General features: G+C 41.0%; 1 protein-coding gene across 1 annotated transcript in view; it reads right to left on the reverse strand.

Annotated features, from left to right (window-relative positions):
* Nucleotides 1-18,988, reverse strand: part of znf236 (zinc finger protein 236) — a 68,935-nt gene that overhangs the window by 41,471 nt on the left and 8,476 nt on the right. Inside the window, exons 2-6 of the mRNA XM_079445912.1 lie at nt 14,470-14,597; nt 13,742-13,906; nt 13,376-13,554; nt 3,089-3,216; nt 2,809-2,981 (exon numbers count right to left, since the gene is read on the reverse strand). Of these exons, the coding sequence (XP_079302038.1) occupies nt 2,809-2,981; nt 3,089-3,216; nt 13,376-13,554; nt 13,742-13,906; nt 14,470-14,597 (773 nt within the window). The remainder of the gene's footprint in view (nt 1-2,808; nt 2,982-3,088; nt 3,217-13,375; nt 13,555-13,741; nt 13,907-14,469; nt 14,598-18,988) is intronic.

An 18,988-nucleotide genomic window follows, 5' to 3' on the forward strand; every position in this document is an offset into this window, starting at 1 on the left:
ATTGCTTGGACACTAAAAATGTGTTGGAAATAATTTTGAACTCTCAAAGTGCACCAGATTGATGCATTTAACTTGTACTAAATTTTATTCAGAGGGGTATGCCCCCAGTGCTGCAAGTGCTCTGATATGGTGTAAAAAATCTGACATTTAAGAAACTGTACAGTAAAACTGTATCTGTAGTTCCCTTTCGAACGGTCTCTCCCATTGCATATATACACTTATGAAGAAACTCCTGCTTACTCTGATACTGAAGCATGATTTGTTCATGTTTGCGTACCTGCATGAACAAATGGCACTTCAACCCGCCAAAAGGGGAGGAGTTGACTGCTATGTAAGTCGTCTCAGACCGTCATTCGTCAGATTTGTTTTCCTTCAGCGATGAAGATCATCTCCTAGCTGGACTCTGAAGCAAGAAGCCACAACAACGTTCTGCTGCTCGCCATAGAAGTGCCCCGGCAGAGAAAGATTGCCTAACAGCCTTCCCCTGCGGCTATCCGGCGACAAAAAGAGCAAATTTCTGAGCTAATGCAGGCACCCCTGTAGCACGCTCCACGCGGGCACAGTGAGTGCACCACTTGCTTGGAAACCGCCTACACTGAGGCACGCGCTTACTGAGACAGACTGCTTTCACTGTGAGTGGAGTTTAATGGGGCTGAGCAACGGGCTTGTGTGATATCACGCCGTCACAGGACCCACACGCTTCACTTTCCCAGCAGCACTTCGATACAACAGCTTTCTTCTTCCATGAGGGAGTTTGGCATCATGGCATCTTTGTTTCCAGGCGGAACATTAAAGAATGCAATACACACATCTTCTGGAAATCCTGTATAATTCAACCAATCTGATGACAACTTTGAAACTCCTGAAGTGTTTCCAATTTTGTGTGCCATACGCATCAGACGTTCAGCCAACAGTCCATGGACGTGATGTCTGAGGCTGAGTCTATTGATTCTTTATCACTGACAGCTTCAGATTGGAGGACTGGGAGTGCTCCGTAGAGGATACTGACAACCTTATTCCCTATGAATCATCATTGTTGCAAATGTTGTGCCACGAGTGTGGCTCGTGCAGGGCAGCCCTGCGCTCTCCACATGGGCACAATCAGTGTGCTGCTTCCCTGGACAGCGCCCACACTGAGGCGGCACTCACTGAGATAGACCGCTCTCACCACGAAAGCATGAGACTCGCCCTGCTTCACTTCCTCCACAGTGAATCATCAAGAGCTGGCACAGAGAGCGAATTGATTTGGAACCTTACCAAGCTGTGGAGTATCTCAGCTTATAATAGTTGGCTAAAAAAGAGCCTGCTGTCGTCATTGAACCTCCCGCCTGAGACCGGCAATGTTTCTTCATGGAAGTTCACAAGGAACTTACCAAGGCGTGGCACACCTCTATGCAGGGTGCATCCATTCTTCTAAGTCTGGAGCCCTCACCTCTGTTGAGGCCGCTGAAGAAAAGGGTATAGCAAGCTCCCCCTTAGGAAGTGGTGGTCGCTAGACACTCTTCTGCTGCCATCTGCCTGGCGGCTTTGCAAGAGCTTCACTGCAGCTCAGAAGTCACCGCAGGCATGAGCCATTTCCTCACGTTTCGGGGCGTGGAAATGCCACCACAATAACAGACCGGTATGTGAAACTCTCAGATGTATTTTAAAGATTCTATGCCACGAACTTTAAATATTTCACATACTTTTGAAAATCCAGCATTTAGTTGACCCTGATAAGTGTTCGTCGTCACATTTGTAAACACGACGGCTTTCTTCTTTCGTGAGGGGGTTTGGCGCCACGGCATCTTTGTTTCCCGGCGGACCGAAAATAAACGCGACACTCGCGTCTCCCGGAAATCTGGTTTAATTCATTAATAATTGGATATTGTAATATGTGTAATATATTTCCTAAATAATGTGTTTATTTAGGAAATATAATCCACAGAGACTCTCAAATGCTGTTATATAAAATTGTAATTATAATACTGCAATGTTATTTCACCCTGTGTGTCCTTGTTTTGTTTTTTCTTAACTCTTCAGAAAATGCCGTTAAAGGTGATGTGCGCATTACTCGAGCTGTTGGTCTTTTCAAAAAGTTAGTGGGACATTTCTCCCACACCTGGAAGGGGAAGATGGCCCTGAAACAAAGCCCAAAAAGAGCACAACCTCCAGGAGCACTCCCTCATCACAGAATGCCCTACAAGGTGTGGTTTGAGGCAGAAAATGGTTCAGAGAGTTCTGGAGCAGCAGTGGGCCATAAGCGCCTAGAGATGACCTCTACAGCTCTGAATATCAGTGGAGACCATGTCATCTAGATGTGCCATCGGGACAAGGCCACTGGAACCAGACGAGTCCTCTGCACATCTGTCACTCTAGACCGCCCTCCTTTTGGTATTAGCGTTGGTCAAGCGAGTACGTGACTTGCAAGCACTGTCAGTCAGTGCTTCATGCCGTTGAGTTTGGGCCTAATGACTGTAAATTCATCCTCAAACCAAGACACGGCTATGTTGTGCTGCTCCAATTTGCTTTTTTTTTTTTTTTTTTTTTTACTTTTTGGTTCTGCTCATGCCAAGATACAAATGTAATAATTTTTAATAATCTTTTGTATTATTATTGAGTTATTATTGTAAAAAGCCCTTTATCCTTATGTATACAAGTACCACTGCAACCCTACTATGTAGACATGATATTTGGAGTTCTCCACATTTTTTGTGGCATTAACGTTAACTATTAATGGATTATTTGATTGTTAATTTGAATGACAGTTGATTATAAATACTCTCTACCCACACACACATACAATGCATGTAATGCAGGGGGTGTTACCTGAGCGTGAACTCGCTGAACATGTGAATGAAGGTTTCCTTTTTGAGAGAAAGAAGCAGGACAAAGCAAGCACAAATGAGGTTTCTCCCCTGTATGTCGCACCATGTGTGTCTGCAGCACCACCTTTTGGTTGAAGGCCTTTCCACAGTGATTGCATTTATATGGCCTCTCACCTGTATCACACAGAATACAATGTCAAAAAGTCAACAGCACAGGTTCACAAAAATATAAATATTAATGTTGTTTTTTCAAGTATAAAAAAATGTATATTTGGTTTTACCTGTGTGAATGCGTATATGTCTAACAAGCTGACTGGGTTTTTTAAATGTCTTCCCACAGTGATGACAAACGTTCTTGAATCCTCTCCGATCAATGTTCTTATAGCTTCTTGAACTTGTTATAACATGCCTTAAAATGAATTGAGGATCAGAGTATGAGCAAGAAAGCTGAACTTAAATAGTACATACAATACATCTGGATTAATATACTCACAATAAATGAATCAAAACTGATCTGATTATTCAGCTCATAGTAAAAAACGTACTAAAACAAACTAAAGAGCTGGTATCTAAGTGGATGAATCTCATAAAACCTGTCAAGAATACATCACATTTCAAAAAGACATGTCTATTACGTAACCACACAGCATAACCACAGAATGGTTATTGAGAGTCAGTATTTAACTTACAAACATTGTGATATCTAAATAATACGATGAGGGGTGTTTTATTTACATCAAAATGCCTTATACATTATGCTACCCACATGCATTGGATTGCTGTTCTTTTAACACTACACAACTGTCTGATATCGCTGATGTGATTCCCAGTCATAACATTTTAAACTGCAAGAGACAGACTGGAAAACATATTTAAGGGGGAGGTCTAACGCTATTTCATACATTCTGACTTATTCACACTGTTAGTTGGATTATCATGCTAAACATGGCCAATGTTTAAAAAAAACGAGTTGGACATATGATGGAGTATTTCTGTGCTAAATACATTCCTTCAGGGTTCATATAATGGCCCTGCATGACATCATAAAGGGCAGAATTCCTTGTTTGGGCACTTCTTCCGGAACAGCGCATGCACTTTAACCAGAGTGAGAGCAAGACAAGAGCAAGAGATGTGCTTCATTCGGGTTATGGAAGTCGTCGGCACAAGACTTGCTCAAGAACGATTTGTCCTATTGTTTTTAGACTACAAAATCAACGTCCCACATCATAGTTTCATTTGAGCGGTGTAATTGTCACTATGGGAATACCTTTGGTGTGACGAATGTCTGAAGCCTTTATACCATCATGCCATTCTATTGGCCAGTAGTGCTAGCACCGCCCAAAGGGATACGAACGTATGCTATAAGAATGTGCTGTGCTCTATGTTATCAGATTCAGAATGCAGATTTTTCTGTCACCCATAGGAATTTTTCTCTTGTGTTCTTGGCGTCTTTCAGAGAAATATATTTCTCTCAAGCAGACACAATGAACTTCAGGAGATAGTATCTGACTGCGATAGCCTGCGTTTAAAAGTTTTATGCCCGAGGGTTGCCTTCAAGGCTCCACATGACACAGATGCTTGAGGTGATGATCGCGAGCCAGGGCACATGGAGGATGGAATGGAGTTCTCTTGCCGGGGCACATGCAAGAGTTAGAAGATCATTACGCGGACCCGGTTTTCTTTACTAATGCCGAATAGCGGCCTACCCCAGAGGCTTGTCATTCATTTTCCTTTGGTTGTGGGCCATCTGATTCTGAGGACCTCGTGAGTGAATTGTGCTGTTCTCTCTCTCCAAGCGGACAGGAGAAGCACACTTCCCTGTCTTATACAGAGTTATTAGATGTGATTACTCGTGCTTTAGACAAGCTGGGGCTTGAATGGAATAGAAAACCACTTCAAAATCAGGCCCAGTCTAAACTTGGATGACCGATTTTTGACCAGACACACCCCCCCTCAGACCAGCCTTATATATCTCTCCCTTTCTTCCAAGTCCTCCACCACAAGGCTTCTAAGTCTTGGACACGACGCTTTTCGGCACGCATTACTAATTCTGCTACACTGATTTTGCCACAGTTTTCAAAATGGCAGTGCACGGTTATGCAGCGATGCCGGTCATCAAAGAAACTCTCTCAGCCTATCTTGTGCTAACTTCAGCACCTTCTTGGAAATCACAGCCTCTACTGCTGTACAAACCAGCAGTCCTGCATCACTGCTGGACAAGCAGCAGCCACTCTTCATTCGATGGCCATGCTCCAAGCTTATCAAGTGGATTTGCGCATGCATTCAGAGCTTCAACTAGTGGTGTGGGGAGTCAGTCTGAACGGCAGTTGGACATTATTTAAAGGGGTCATCGGATGCAAAATTCACTTTTACAAGTTGTTTGAACATAAATATGTGTTGGCAGTGTTTTTACACATCCACCCTATAATGATAAAAATCCACCCATTGGGTTTTCTTTTAATCCCTATAAATAATATCTTTCTCAAATCAAGCTCTTCTCAGATTCTTGGCTGTGTGACAACACACAGACCCAGGCCCCTCCCATGATTGTTGAGTGACACTGGTGTTTAACCATAGACATGCCCTGAGTTAGCTGTAAATCGTCCGCATTTGTTTCAACGCCGGAGCAGAGGTAGACAAGAATGTCTCCTAAGTGATTGAGGTGTTTTGTTGTTGGATATAATAAAGAACATAGCAGTCGTCATTTACTCCCGACATCTGAGCCGCTGAAGATGCAGTGGATTACTTTTGTTATTGAAGAGAATGCACCCCTGATCTACCTAAATGCATCTATGTTCGCGTGAATCATTGTGATCCATCCTCACCTACAGAAGAAGTGAGTGTAAGTTTTTTTTATGAATCTTTGCAAATCGCCTTTTCTAATAATGTGCTAGTTAGCAAGTTCCGCAATGAATGCAGCTAAAGTAAACATTCTCATGAGAAAGGCTCGTCACCCATGGAAGAGTGGGGCGGAGTGAACAGAGCTCATTAGCATTTAAAGAGACATGCAACAAAATGTTTTGCTGTTAAAAGAGCTGTTTTTGAAAGGGTAAAAAGGGTGTTATTTTAAACTACCACTGAGAAATTTTAACCAAAGTATGTTATAGACTTTTCATTAAGACCCTAAAGAATCATATCAACTTGTGGAAATTTGGCATCCAATGACCCCTTTTTAAGTGACTAAAGCCTCTAGCAGATTATGTGGCCGCATGGCAATGCTTGCCTGAGATCTCACAGTGGGTGTTTCGTACTGTTTGACAAGGCTACACCATCCAATTCTGGAAAGGCCGGCCTCCTTTCAGCAGGATTCTGCCCACGACAGCTTGTTCTTGGAGAATGACGGTTTTGAGTCAGGAGATTTTGTCACTCCTAGAGAAAGGGGGCTATAGAGGAAATTCCCCCGCACAGATGTATCCAGGCTTCTACAGCCATTATATTGTTGTGCCCAAAAAGGATGGTGGTTTAATCTTGTGCTCAGGGTAAGCAAATTCAGGATGCAATTCATATCCGAACCGGAGATTGGTTGTGATCCTAGATCTGAAGTGTGTACTTCCACATCCAGATTGTGAAGAGGCACAGAAAGTTCAGAGTCAAAGACGAGGTGCCTGTTCACCCTTAAGTGGAAAGTTTTGCTTCTTTGTGCATGCAGAACAACCAAGACCCAATTCATTGCCATGTAGCTCCAGTACTAGAGTTTCTGCAGAGCCACTTTTCAATTGGGGCAGCCCCTGCCACTCTTACAGTGTGTTCACACCAGATCCGACTTCCGCGAATAAATCGCGCGTAGTTGGACGCTTGAACATTTTGAATTTACTCGCTTCATTCGCGCGTGAAATTCACTTCACAACAGACGCAAATTCGCGTCAGGGAGGGGCTTCTGCCTCCGCTCGCTACATCGTAATCACGTCACTACTAGAGCTAGCTCCTGATTGGTTAACGCGGCGCGAATTTTCACCAAAGTTCAGATTTTTCAACTCGCCCGAAACGTTCAATTCGCGCCGAGTCATTCACCTAAATCGCGCCGCAGGATGTCTATTCGCATCTTTGCATTGAATTAACAAGTAAATCACTCGCGCTTAACACCTCATTCTCGTCTGGTGTGAACGCACCTTTAGAGTGGCGGCAGTTTCTGTTGAGCGACACCCACTGGGTGTCCCGTTTTATGCAAAGGTCGAGACAACTTGGACCTTTCCACCCTGCACAAATTTTTTCATGGGACTTATTTATTGTTCTGGAGGGTCTGGCAGGTTTTCTGTTTGAGCCATTAGTGTCAATGTTGGAAAAGCTTCTGACTCTTAAGACATTCCTTTTGGTGGCTCTGTCTTCTCTTATAAGAATATGAGATCTGCAGGCTCTCTCTGTCAGCACTTCTTGTATGGACTTTGCTCCTGGGATGGTTAAATTACTATTGCGCCATTTAACTTCCAACAGGTAGTTTTGGAGGGTTATTCCCCTTCTGACTTGAGGGCTGGGTTTGATGTGCGGCCTCTTGGCCTCTACCCAGTAAGGGCAGTGAAGATCTATGTTGACCGCATGGCCCAGTGGCATAGGTGTGACCAGCTGTTAGTGTGTTTTGGCAAAAACAAAGGAGCTGTGGTCACCAAACAGAGGATGTCTCATTGGGTGATCAAGGCTATCACTGCAGCCTATGGGGCACATGGCATGGCTTCTACGCAGGCTCTCTTTAAGGGTTCTTCTTTGGAGGATATTTGTGTTGCGGCAGGATGGTCCACTCCGAACAGCTTCATCAAGTTCTATGGTCTGGACATGAGGACGGCTCCTGGCTCCCAGGTCTTATCTGCTTGAGCAGACTTTTTCCTTGGTCTCCTGCTATCTTCAGGTATGTGAAGACATTATGGTATATCATTCCCATAGCAATCGCTATGCAGCTTGAGTGAACCTATGACAGGGAACATCTCGGTTACGTACGTAGCTTTGGTTCTCTGAATAGGGGAACGAGACGCTGACAACACATTACATTTTACTCAGAGCTTTCTATGTGCTCGGACTCTGAGCCTAAGTAACACCTAAGTAGCACCTAAATGAATCTGGCTGCAGTCAGGTACAACTGTCACGAGTCATAACTCTCAGAACATTCCTAGCTAACAAGTTGTAAGTAGTGTTACAAGTAGTGTTGCCATAGAAACCCTTAACTCATCTCCAAGTAGACTGTCACATTCTGTCATCTTGGAATTACCATAATTACAACATGGCATGAACGCAGCTAAACTCAGCTACCTATGATTTTCTAATGATCCTGAAGACATTAGGTGTGTTCGACTTGAAGCGGCGCTGCGCAGAATGATCAGTCTATGACATTTACATTTAGTCATTTGGCAGACGCTTTTATCCAAAGCGACTTACAATTGGGGAATACAAAAAGTGATTCATCTTGAAGAGGCAATCAGACAGAGGAAGTGACACCAAGTCTCAGTCATTGTTCAAATAAGTACAAGCTAGTAAAGGAAGGAGAGAAAGATAGAGGGAAAGATTAAGGTTTTTTTTTTTTTTTTTTTTGATTTTAGGATGAAGTGAAGTACTGCCGAAAGAGTTGAGTTTTCAGTTGTTGCTTGAAGATTGACAGGGATCCAGCATTCCGGATAGGGGTGGGAAGATTATTCCACCAGCCAGGAATGGTGAACGAGAATGTTCTGTAGAGTGATTTTGAGCCTCTCTGTGATGGTACCACAAGGCGTCGCTCACTAGCAGATCTCAGACTTCTGGAGGGGATGTAGGTTTGTAATAGTGAGTGGAAGTAGGAGGGTGCTGAGCCTGTGGTAGTTCTGTATGCAAGCATCAGTGTCTTGAACTTGATGCGAGCTGCCACTGGTAGCCAGTGCAAGGAGATGAAGCGAGGTGTAACATGGGCTCTTTTGGGCTTGTTGAAGACCAGTTGTGCCGCTGCATTCTGAATCATTTGTAGAGGTTTGATTGTGTTTGATGGCAGACCAGCCAGAAGAGCATTGCAGTAGTCCAGCCTAGAAACGACAAGGGCCTGGACAAGAAGTTGTGCAGCATGCTTTGTCAGAAAGGGCCTGATCTTTCTGATGTTGTGTAGTGCAAACCTGCAGGATCAAGCAGTCTTTGCAATGTGCTCTTTGAAGGTCAGCTGGTCATCAAAGATTACACCAAGATTTCTGACCGAAGTCGATGGGGTAATCATTGATGAACCTAACTGAATCGTGAAGTCATGCTGTAGAGTCGGAGTGGCAGGGAAGACAAGAAGCTCCGTCTTTGCCAGGTTGAGCTGTAGGTGATGTTCTTTCATCCATGCCGAGATGTCCGCCAGGCAGCCTGAGATCCGTGCAGCTACCGTTGGGTCATCTGGTTCAAAAGACAGATAGAGCTGTATGTCATCGGCGTAGCAGTGATAGGAGAAGCCATGTGCATGTATGATGGGACCCAGTGATGTAGTGTATGTGGAGAAGAGGAGGGGTCCAAGAACCGATCCCTGAGGAACTCCAGTGACCAGTTTATGTGGTTTGAAACCTCCCCTCCCCAGGCCACCCTGAAAGATCTACCGGTGAGATAGGATTCAAACCAATGAAGTGGAATCCCAGTGATGCCCAGTGATGAGAGGGTAGACAGGAGAATCTGATGATTGACAGTGTCAAAAGCAGCAGAAAGATCCAGCAGAATGAGGACTGATGATTTGGAATCGGCCTTTGCAATTCGCAGGGCTTCAGTGACTGAGAGTAGCGCTGTCTCTGTTGAATGGCCACTCCTGAAACCTGACTGTTTAGCATCCAGTTTATTGTACTTTGAAAGAAACAGTGAGAGCTGGTTGAAGACAACTCGTTCGAGTGTTTCGCTGTGAATGGAAGGAGAGAGACAGGTCTGTAGTTTTCTAAAAGAGAAGTGTTTAATGTAGGTTTTTTGAGCAGTGGGATTACTCAAGCATGCTTGAATGCTGTGGGGAAGATGCCTGTGAGGAGAGATGTGTTGATAATGTGTGTGAGTGCCGGTAAGAGTATGGGAGAGATTGTTTGGAGAAGGTGTGAGGGGATTGGGTCGAGAGGACATGTTGTAGGATGGCTGGAGAGGAGAAGTTTGGATACTTCTGCCTCGGTGAGGGGACAGAAGGAGAAGATGGGAGTTTGAGCAGTGGATGTGGTTGATTGGAGGTCCTGTGTGTGTGGAGTTGAGAACTGGTTACTAATTGTTCTAGTTTTGTCTGTGAAAAAAGTGGCAAAGTCGTCAGCTGTTATCGAAGTGGTGGGAGGTGGAGGAGGGGGACAGAGGAGAGAATTAAATGTTCTGAAGAGATTACGCATGTCTGGAGCGCTGTTGATCTTGTTGTGGAAATGTGAGGATTTGGCAGTGTGGACTTCAGGAGAGAAAGATGAAAGCAAAGACTGATGCCTACTCAGGTCCGACGGATCGTTTGATTTGCGCTATTTTCTCTCTGCCACACTGAGTTTGGTCCGATTCTCACGAAGAACATCGGATAACCAGGGGTTAGAAGGGGCAGCCCGTGCTGGCCTGGAGGAGAGAGGACAGATGTCGTCTAGACAAGAGGTTAAGGTAGAGCATAAAGTGTCAGTAGCTGCATTCACATCCAGAGATGAGAAATGGTTAGGCGAGGGAAGAGAGGAGGATACTACAGAGGAAAGAAGGGAGGGGGAAAGGGAGCGTAGGTTGCGTCTGAAAGTAACCGGTAAGGGAGATGGTGGCACCTGGGTAGCAAAATGTAAAGTAAATGTAATGAAGAAATGGTCAGAGATATGTAGTGGTTGTACCAGAATGTTATCTGTAGTACAATTGCGTGTGTAAATTAAGTCAAGTTGGTTGCCTGATTTGTGCGTGCTACAGTGTTAATTTCGTTGACGAAGACGACGATGACGAAAAATATTCGTCAACGAACCTTTTTTCTGTGACTAAGACGAGACGTTGACGAGCTAAAACTAATATCTGATGATAAAAACTATGACGAAATTTATGCGCGTCTTCGTTAACAAGACGAGACGGGACTAAAATGTTATTTGAGGACTACCGGACATTCAAAATACATCCTATAGGCTAAGTTAACTGTCTTGTCTTTCAAAATCTGCGTCTCTGTCATTGGATAAGGTGCGTTTGCATGGCAGCCGCAGTGGACGGATAGGCTACCAAAACGCGAACTAGCGATCTGAAACAATGGTCTCAGCACCCGAAGGGTTAGGGAGTGGGTGACCAGACGTTCTGTTTTTCCCGGGAGTCACAATTAATTGTCGATTAACTTAAAGTTAGTGAAGGTGCGATAGGCGGAAACGCGCTGATAGAAGTGCTCTCTCTCTCGCACACGCTCCACTTCTTCAGTTCTCATACAGCGCGCGATCAGTTCTCAGTGCTCAAATACACACACAGCAGTCCAAATGTCTCTCATGTAGAGTATCTCACGGAAATACAGTCCGTTATGGTTTAAGTGAGCTTAAACAGGTGGGTGAAAACTGAATGTGTGTCAGTAGGCTATTACTTACATACCTTCCGTCTTAAATGGACAGCATTCTTAATTATCTGTCATAAATGTTAACCAACAAAAGATGTTAAATAAATGTATACTTGTTAAGTAAACCTACTGTATCTGAAAAATGAGTTTAATTTATATTTCTACCAAAAAATGAAAATTTATTCCAGTTTTTCCAAATTCAATCCTTAATTCAAATTTCTCATAAGCTTAATTGATTTGGTCTAAAGAGAGAAGTATTGATGACTATTTTTGTTAGAATACTACATATAAAATAGCTACCAAAATAAATGTTGGTAACTGCAGTTTGACTAAAAGTAATGACTAAAAGTTGACAAAAATGCAATGACTTCGTCGACTAAAACTAGACTAAAACTATGATAGACTCAAATGACTAAAATGTGACTAAAACTATTAAGTATTTTCGTCTCAAGATAAAGACTAAGACTAAATCAAAAATGCCTGCCAAAATTAACACTGGCGTGCTAGTAGTGGTGAGGCGTTTGAGATCAAACGAAGCTAGGAGTGAATGGAAGTCTGTAGCATAAGGCCTGTCTAGGTGAATGTTGAAATCGCAGAAGACTAAGAGTGGAGTGTCATCCTCCATGAAAGAGGACAGCAGTCCGTCCAGCTCCTCTAGGAAGGTGGCTAGAATTTGGTCAGGGGGACGGTAGATTACCACAATCTGGAGTTTTATAGGAGCTGTTACAGACAAAGTACTGTTATGACAAAGTACCACAAGAGCAATTCAAAAGCATAAGGATCCTTCTGCTCTCTTATCGCTCTCGCTGTACTTTGATGTCATACCCTATTCATTCTGCGCAGCGCTGCTTCAAGTCGAACACACCTATTGATTAGCATGCTCAGGTGTGTTTGATTAGGGTTAGAGCTAAACTCTGCAGGAAATTGGATCTCGTGGGTCAGATTTGAGGATCCCTGCTTTAGGTACTCAAGATTACCATGAGATTGGCAGAAACCGCGTGTGTTATCTTCCCTTTAAATTGCTAAATATCATTCAAGCATCTGCAATGCATTTGTGTTTCTCTCGGATAGTCTTGTGCTTCTGATTTTTGGGCATTTGTTGGAAATCTTTAAGTTAAGCTCTTCAACACGGCATCATGACTCGTCTATTGTTATCTCTCAGTTTCACTTTGAAAGATTTATGTGTTTTTAGGATATTACATAATTTGAATTATTAGGCTTATATTTTTCTTCGCTGGAATACACACCATGATTTTTTTCTCATATTTTTGCACCTGCTTGCAGTTTGGAGGAGTCAACACTTTCCATAAGTCAGAGCCAGTCTGCAATTATTGGGCAATTGGTCTCAATTGACAAATTGACAAATTTAATAGAAAATAACATTTTGTTTCTTGGACACAGACTCCATTTTTTGCTTCAGACTATATTAAAGGATTTTAATCATGTTTAATATTCTGAGCTGATTATAAAATACAACTGATCAGTGAAGAGTTTATATTAATTAAGATTTGAATCTCCAGCAGTGTGTGATTCTCAATCATTTCTTGCATGATGTCCAGTTTTTCTGTGTAACCATTTACCAAAAAAAAAAAAGTAAGTGTATGATGTGTTTTAAAATCTGTTCAGATTAAAATTCATGTTGTGTATTTCAGTTTATACATGCCACCCTGCTTCTTTTAAAAGAATGTTTTGTTTTGGGTTTGTTTTGACATAAATCTACATGATATATTCTGAACATTCATGAGATTGAGCAGCATCCCATCTAAAAATCTTTTACAAATTATTCAATGTGCCCAAAGAGTTCAGTTTGAGAAAAATGAAAACCATTCTATCATGTTTTAATTTACTCACCCTCATGTTGTTCCAAATTTGTCTGACTTTCCATATTTCATGGAACACAAAGATAATTTCTGAGAAAAGTTAGCTTGGCTTATTTGATTGTCTCTTATAGTGACCAAATCATTTCTTTTGACTAGATAAACTGTGGTGGCATACTGAAGTGCTGTGTGAACATTTGATTAAACATCTTTTTAAAGAAAAAAAATGCACATGTAAGTGACGACAGTGTTTTCATTTATGTCTAAACCCTTCAGCTGAAGACAACATCATTGATTCAACAGTAATCACTATGTAATCACACCTGATTTTGGCATGACTTTTCAAATGTTCTTTCAGCAGGTTTTGTGTCGAGAACTCTTTGCTGCAGGTCTTGCAAGTGTGTGACTTTGTTCCATTGAGTTCTTGCTTATGTTCCTCAAGATGCAAAGAAAGCTGACTCTGAAGAATGAATTCATCTCCACACTCAGAGCACAGGAAGTTCTGACAACACAAAGCATAATATTGCTAAAAAATAATGCAAAAAGAGACTGAAAGACAATTAGTATTTTCATTCCGAATTAACCTGACTGGCAGGATCAAACTTATTTGTCCTTACTTTGGGACAAATATCAAAGATTCAATTAACCATAGAGTAAATGTCCAGTGGATTTAAAGAAAGTTGTCTGACCTCTTCTTTTTCGTGTATCATGACATGAGCCTTCAGACTGGCCACTCTTGAGAACTTCTTATTGCATACTGGGCATTTGGGTTCACTGGTAGTGTGAGTGGATTTATGAAGGCCAAGATTGTACTCCACATTAAAGGACATAGGACACTGGTCACACCGATATGGCTGCATCCAAGAAGAAATAAGTAACAGTTATGTTATTAGCAGTTCCTGAACAGCACATTTGCCATTAATACCAAAACAGGACCAATACATTAAAAGTAAAAAATAAAAAAAAAACTACTGAAATTGCACCCTACTTTTAGTTATTTGTTACAATGTGCAGAAATCAATGCTTAACATTAGACATTGATATTTAAATTTAATGAGTCTTTTTACATGCACAAGAACAGCTTTTTTAAGGATTCTGAGCAGCATTCTGAAAAGAAAAAAAAAAAAAACGTCTGTTGGGAAATAAGTGAAAATAGTAAATAGAGAAAAATGCAGTAGGCTTTTACCAATAGTGATTTACATTTTTAATTGTTCACAGCATGCTTGTGAATTACTCATCTTACTGATTATTCACACGATAGTTAGTCGGCTATGAGCCTGTCAAATAAGTATTTCATGCAAGTCTATTATAATTTATACATTACATCTTAATTTAAAGCATGTGTTAAATGATATCTCATATGAAATTCACCTGTCAATACAGATCTTATGTGAGATGATATTGTGCAATCTCTTGCCTTATCGTTGACCTCATGGTCTCGTAGGTGTCTCTGAAGTTGACTCTCACTGGAAAAATTCTGGGAGCAAATATTACATTTGTTTTCCACATGCTTCTGGCTCTCTGAACTTGCTTCCTGACCACCATCTGCAGGGAAAAAAACAAAACAAAACAGTGAATGATATATTTAGAGATAAAATTAAGATAAAGAATTCTCTCCAAGTATCATTTCTTTTGTGTAGACTTAAGGCATTTTAGATCTGAAAATGGACAGAAACGACTACCGTTTTTCACTATTTATGACTGTATCACAGGAGTCTGGCTGTGATCTCTTAACAGGCCAATGCTTTAACAGTGAAAAGTCCACTTTTTATGTACTTATTTATTTGTTTTAATTTTTATTTTGACATGACAAAACAATAGAACAAATAGAATATTGGTCACAATTAGTGACCTCTCAGATCTTTTATCCAGGAGCACATTTTCTGTGAGGCAAGAAGAAAATCCAGGGACAATATACTTATGCACAAAGCTCCTAATTTGTAAATACTTGAAAATTTTATTTTGGGGTCATTTAAATTTAACCCTCAACTGTTCAAATGATAACACCACATTCTTTTCAAACAGATCCTATACAGTGGTTATACCAACTTTTCTCCACAATGTGAAACCATTATCCATTATTCCAGGCTGAATATCAAAAAATCTGTGAATTGGAGTAACAGGCGACACATTTTTGGCTTTCCTTTCCCAACTCCTGATTAAGTTCCACACTGGTAAAGTGCTAGTAATAATCCTGTTCTGCCCTAGACCATTGATTTTTTTTACATATAAAATGATTTCAGAAAAGAGGTCAGACAATGTGGATCACAATTAAAATAATGATATATTAAATCATCAGTTTTGCCTCAGTTTATGATAAATTGTGATGCTATTCATTTATAAGTGACTTTAAGTCTGCTGAATGAATAAAATGTAAATTTACTGAGTAAAGACACAGCATATCACATTTAAAATCAGAAATCAGATATAGTGGATCCCAGGGGTGGCTGCAGGATTTCAGCTGGTGTTTTTTTTTTTTTAATGAAGGTGTCTCTAGACACGTAAAAATCTTTTAACTTTGAAAACAGCAAAAAGCAACTGAATGGTCACAGACATCATGGCAAGTTCACATAGGAAACCAACTGAAAAAAAGGTGGACACAAAAACCAATGGCCAATGATTGGCCGCTTATTCACATGATTCAGCTGATTTTTTTTTTAAGTTAACTTTCAAAATGTAGTCTTTTGTTTCAGTCGTTTGTAGTTGATTGTCCACTTCATCCAGCACAGTTTGGTCTCTGTGTTCTTGTTTGTTTTACTGACCCAGAACTGCTTCAGATGATTCAACATAGGCAGAGGGTGAACCAATTCCAGGGTAAGGCTAAAAGTAGCCTAATGTTGTAATCTATGAACTACGCACATCATAAACATGTCTTAGGCAAGTACAAAAACTGTGTGTCATATCATAAATATAAACTCCATTGTATTAAAATATTTTAATGTGATCACAGGTTCATAAAAACACTGTACTAATTATTTCATTATTTTGTTTAATTTCCATGGTTATTCAAACAGCTAAAAAAATATATACCAAAAGAGAGCAAAGAACATTAACATATTATTACTGACTATAGTCTAGCATGAGTTTAAGCACTCTCAAAAAAACTTATTATCAGTGAAGCTCTCTACACTGTCAAATCTCTTACCCACTTTGTACATAGGCCTACATCTGCATTTTGTAGTTTATGATGAGAATTCATGAGAGCGCAGAATTCAGTCAGCAAGTGTGTGCACTAAACAAAACTCTGGCGTTTCAGCGTTGACTCATCTGAATGCCTCTGATTGGCTACTACATTTATAAACTCAACAGAATCGTGTGAGACGGGTTATAATGCACTACGCTGTAAAACGCATAAAAAGAAATCAGATACGATATGAGTAGATCTAAATGAAATGCCTCAATTTTGCCTCAAGTCCCCGATAATTTCAAACCAGAGGCCAGTGGGAGGAAAAATGATTCAGTGAGAGAACGGTCCAAACGCATTCGAACAGTTCACCTAAAAGAGAGAACTGACTCAAGAGAATGCTTAAATCATGAGTGATTAGCATTGCTGGTTCATTTGACAGAAATACAGGACACAAATATGAAATCACTACGGAAATATTTGCAGGGAAAATTTTTCATAGGTCAGTCAGGCTCAGTGCATACAGCCTGCAGGCGCCACTGGTGGATCTGGTGTGAAAGACATGATCCAAGAAAACACTTTTAACCTTGTAACAACTTCTTAATCATCAGTGAATAATGTTACTTCATTTATGATTCCGTATAACTTTCTGTCCATCAAACAACTGTGGTGAGTTGGAATTACTCTACAATCACGGTGAGTAATGGCTTCTCCTTGCATCGTCACCTGCACCGCTTGCCACATGTACTGTTTATGTGTCTCTGTCAGCAGCGAGGGATTCACATGTGATAAATGCAGGGAAATAGTTAGGCTGACAGAGAAGATTTCAGAGTTAGAGACCCGCATCCAAACTTTAGTTGAGGATAGTAACAATGTGAGGAATGTAGATACTGCTTTGGATGCGACTAGCTCAGAGACTCCTGTACATTGTACCGGTTTCAGCACCTCTCCAACAGGGCAACTGGGTGACTGTGAGGCGGAATAGTTGCGGGTCAAAATACCGCTCTTCCATTCCGATCAGAACATCAAACAGGTTCTCCCCTCTCAGTGACGCACCCACTGAGAAACCTGATGAAAGTGCTCTAGTTATTGGTGATTCTAATGTACGGAATGTGAAAACCAGCCACCATAGTCCAATGTTTACTGGGAGCCAGAGCGCCTGTCTTCTTGGCAAATTGCTGGCTAATGCTAGACGTGAATTCAGTAAGATTGTTATCCACGTCGGCGCTAATGGTGTTTGACTTTCATCAGTCGGAGATCACTAAAAATAATGTTAAAGAGGTGTGTGAACTTGCAAGTACGATGTCAGACACTGTAATATGCTCTGGCCCCCTCCCTGCTTACCGTGGTGATGAGATTTATAGTAGACTGTTGTCACTCAATGGCTGAATGTGGTGCCCACAGAATAACATAGGTTTTATAGACAATTGGAGTTTTTGGGGCAGACCTGACCTGTTGAAAAGGGATGGTGTTCATCCCTCCTGGGGTGGTGCCGCTCTTCTCTCTAGAAATACGGCACATAGTCTTAGAGTTCGTACTTGACTAACTGGGGCCCAGGTCAGGATGCAGACAGACTGGCTAAACAAACCGCCTGCTAGCCGCCTCACGTAACAGAAGTCAGTTAATTCTCAGCACATAGAGACTCTTCCACCTAGATATCACACTATAGACACTGTGTCTGTTCCCCAAACTAGAAAATACAGAAAACGTCCAAACCAAAGTAAGAGTAACAATTTATTTGACGTTCAACAAATGAAAAACTGATATAATACAGATAAACATTATAAAGCTTGGCTTATTGAATATTAGATCCCTTTCTACAAAAGCACTTTTTGTAAATGATATGATCACTGACCATAAAATAGACGTGCTTAGTTTGACAGAAACCTGGTTAAACCAGATGATTACATTACTTTAAATGAGTCCACACCCCAAGATTAATGTTACAAACATGAGCCGTGTCCAAAAGGTAAAGGGGAGGTGTTGCTACAATTTATAGCAATATTTTCAGTATTTCTCAGAGGTCGGGTTTCAAGTATAATTCGTTCAAAGTAATGGTGCTTCATATAACATTATCCAAAGAAACAAGTGTTAATGATAAATCCCCTGTGATGTTTGTACTGGCTACTGTATACAGGCCATCAGGGCACCATACAGACTGTTAAAGAATTTGCTGATTTTCTATCTGAGTTAGTGCTGGCTGCAGATAAAGACCTAATTGTTGGTGATTTTAATATCCATGTTGATAATGAAAAAGATTCGTTGGGATCCACATTTATAGACATTCTAAACTCTATTGGTGTTAACAACACGTGTTAGGACCTACTCATTGTCGAAATCATACTGTAGATTTAATACTGTTGCATGGAATTGATGTCAGTGGCATTGAAACTTTGTCAGTCACAGTATTGCATCAGATAGTACGCTATTGATCCCATGAGGAACAATTGCACTCATTATCTCCTATTGGAAATGAAGAATTGTATAAACTTGTCAAATCATCTAAACCAACAACCTGTATGTTAGACACTGTTCAATCTAAGCTCCTAAAAGAAGTGCTTCCAAAAGTAATAGATCCTCTTTTGACTATTATTAACTCATCATTGTCATTAGGATATGTCCCAAAAACCTTCAAACTGGCTGTTATTAAGCCTCTCATTAAAATAACCACAACTTGACCCCAAATAATTTTTTAATTACAGACCGATCTCGAATCTCCCTTTTCTGTCAAAGATATTAGAAAAGGTAGTATCATCACAACTATGTTCCTTCTTAGAGAAAAATGCTATATGTGAGGATTTCCAGTCAGGTT

This window comes from Barbus barbus (genome assembly GCF_936440315.1).
Source record: "Barbus barbus genome assembly, chromosome: 21".
NCBI lineage: Eukaryota > Metazoa > Chordata > Actinopteri > Cypriniformes > Cyprinidae > Barbus > Barbus barbus.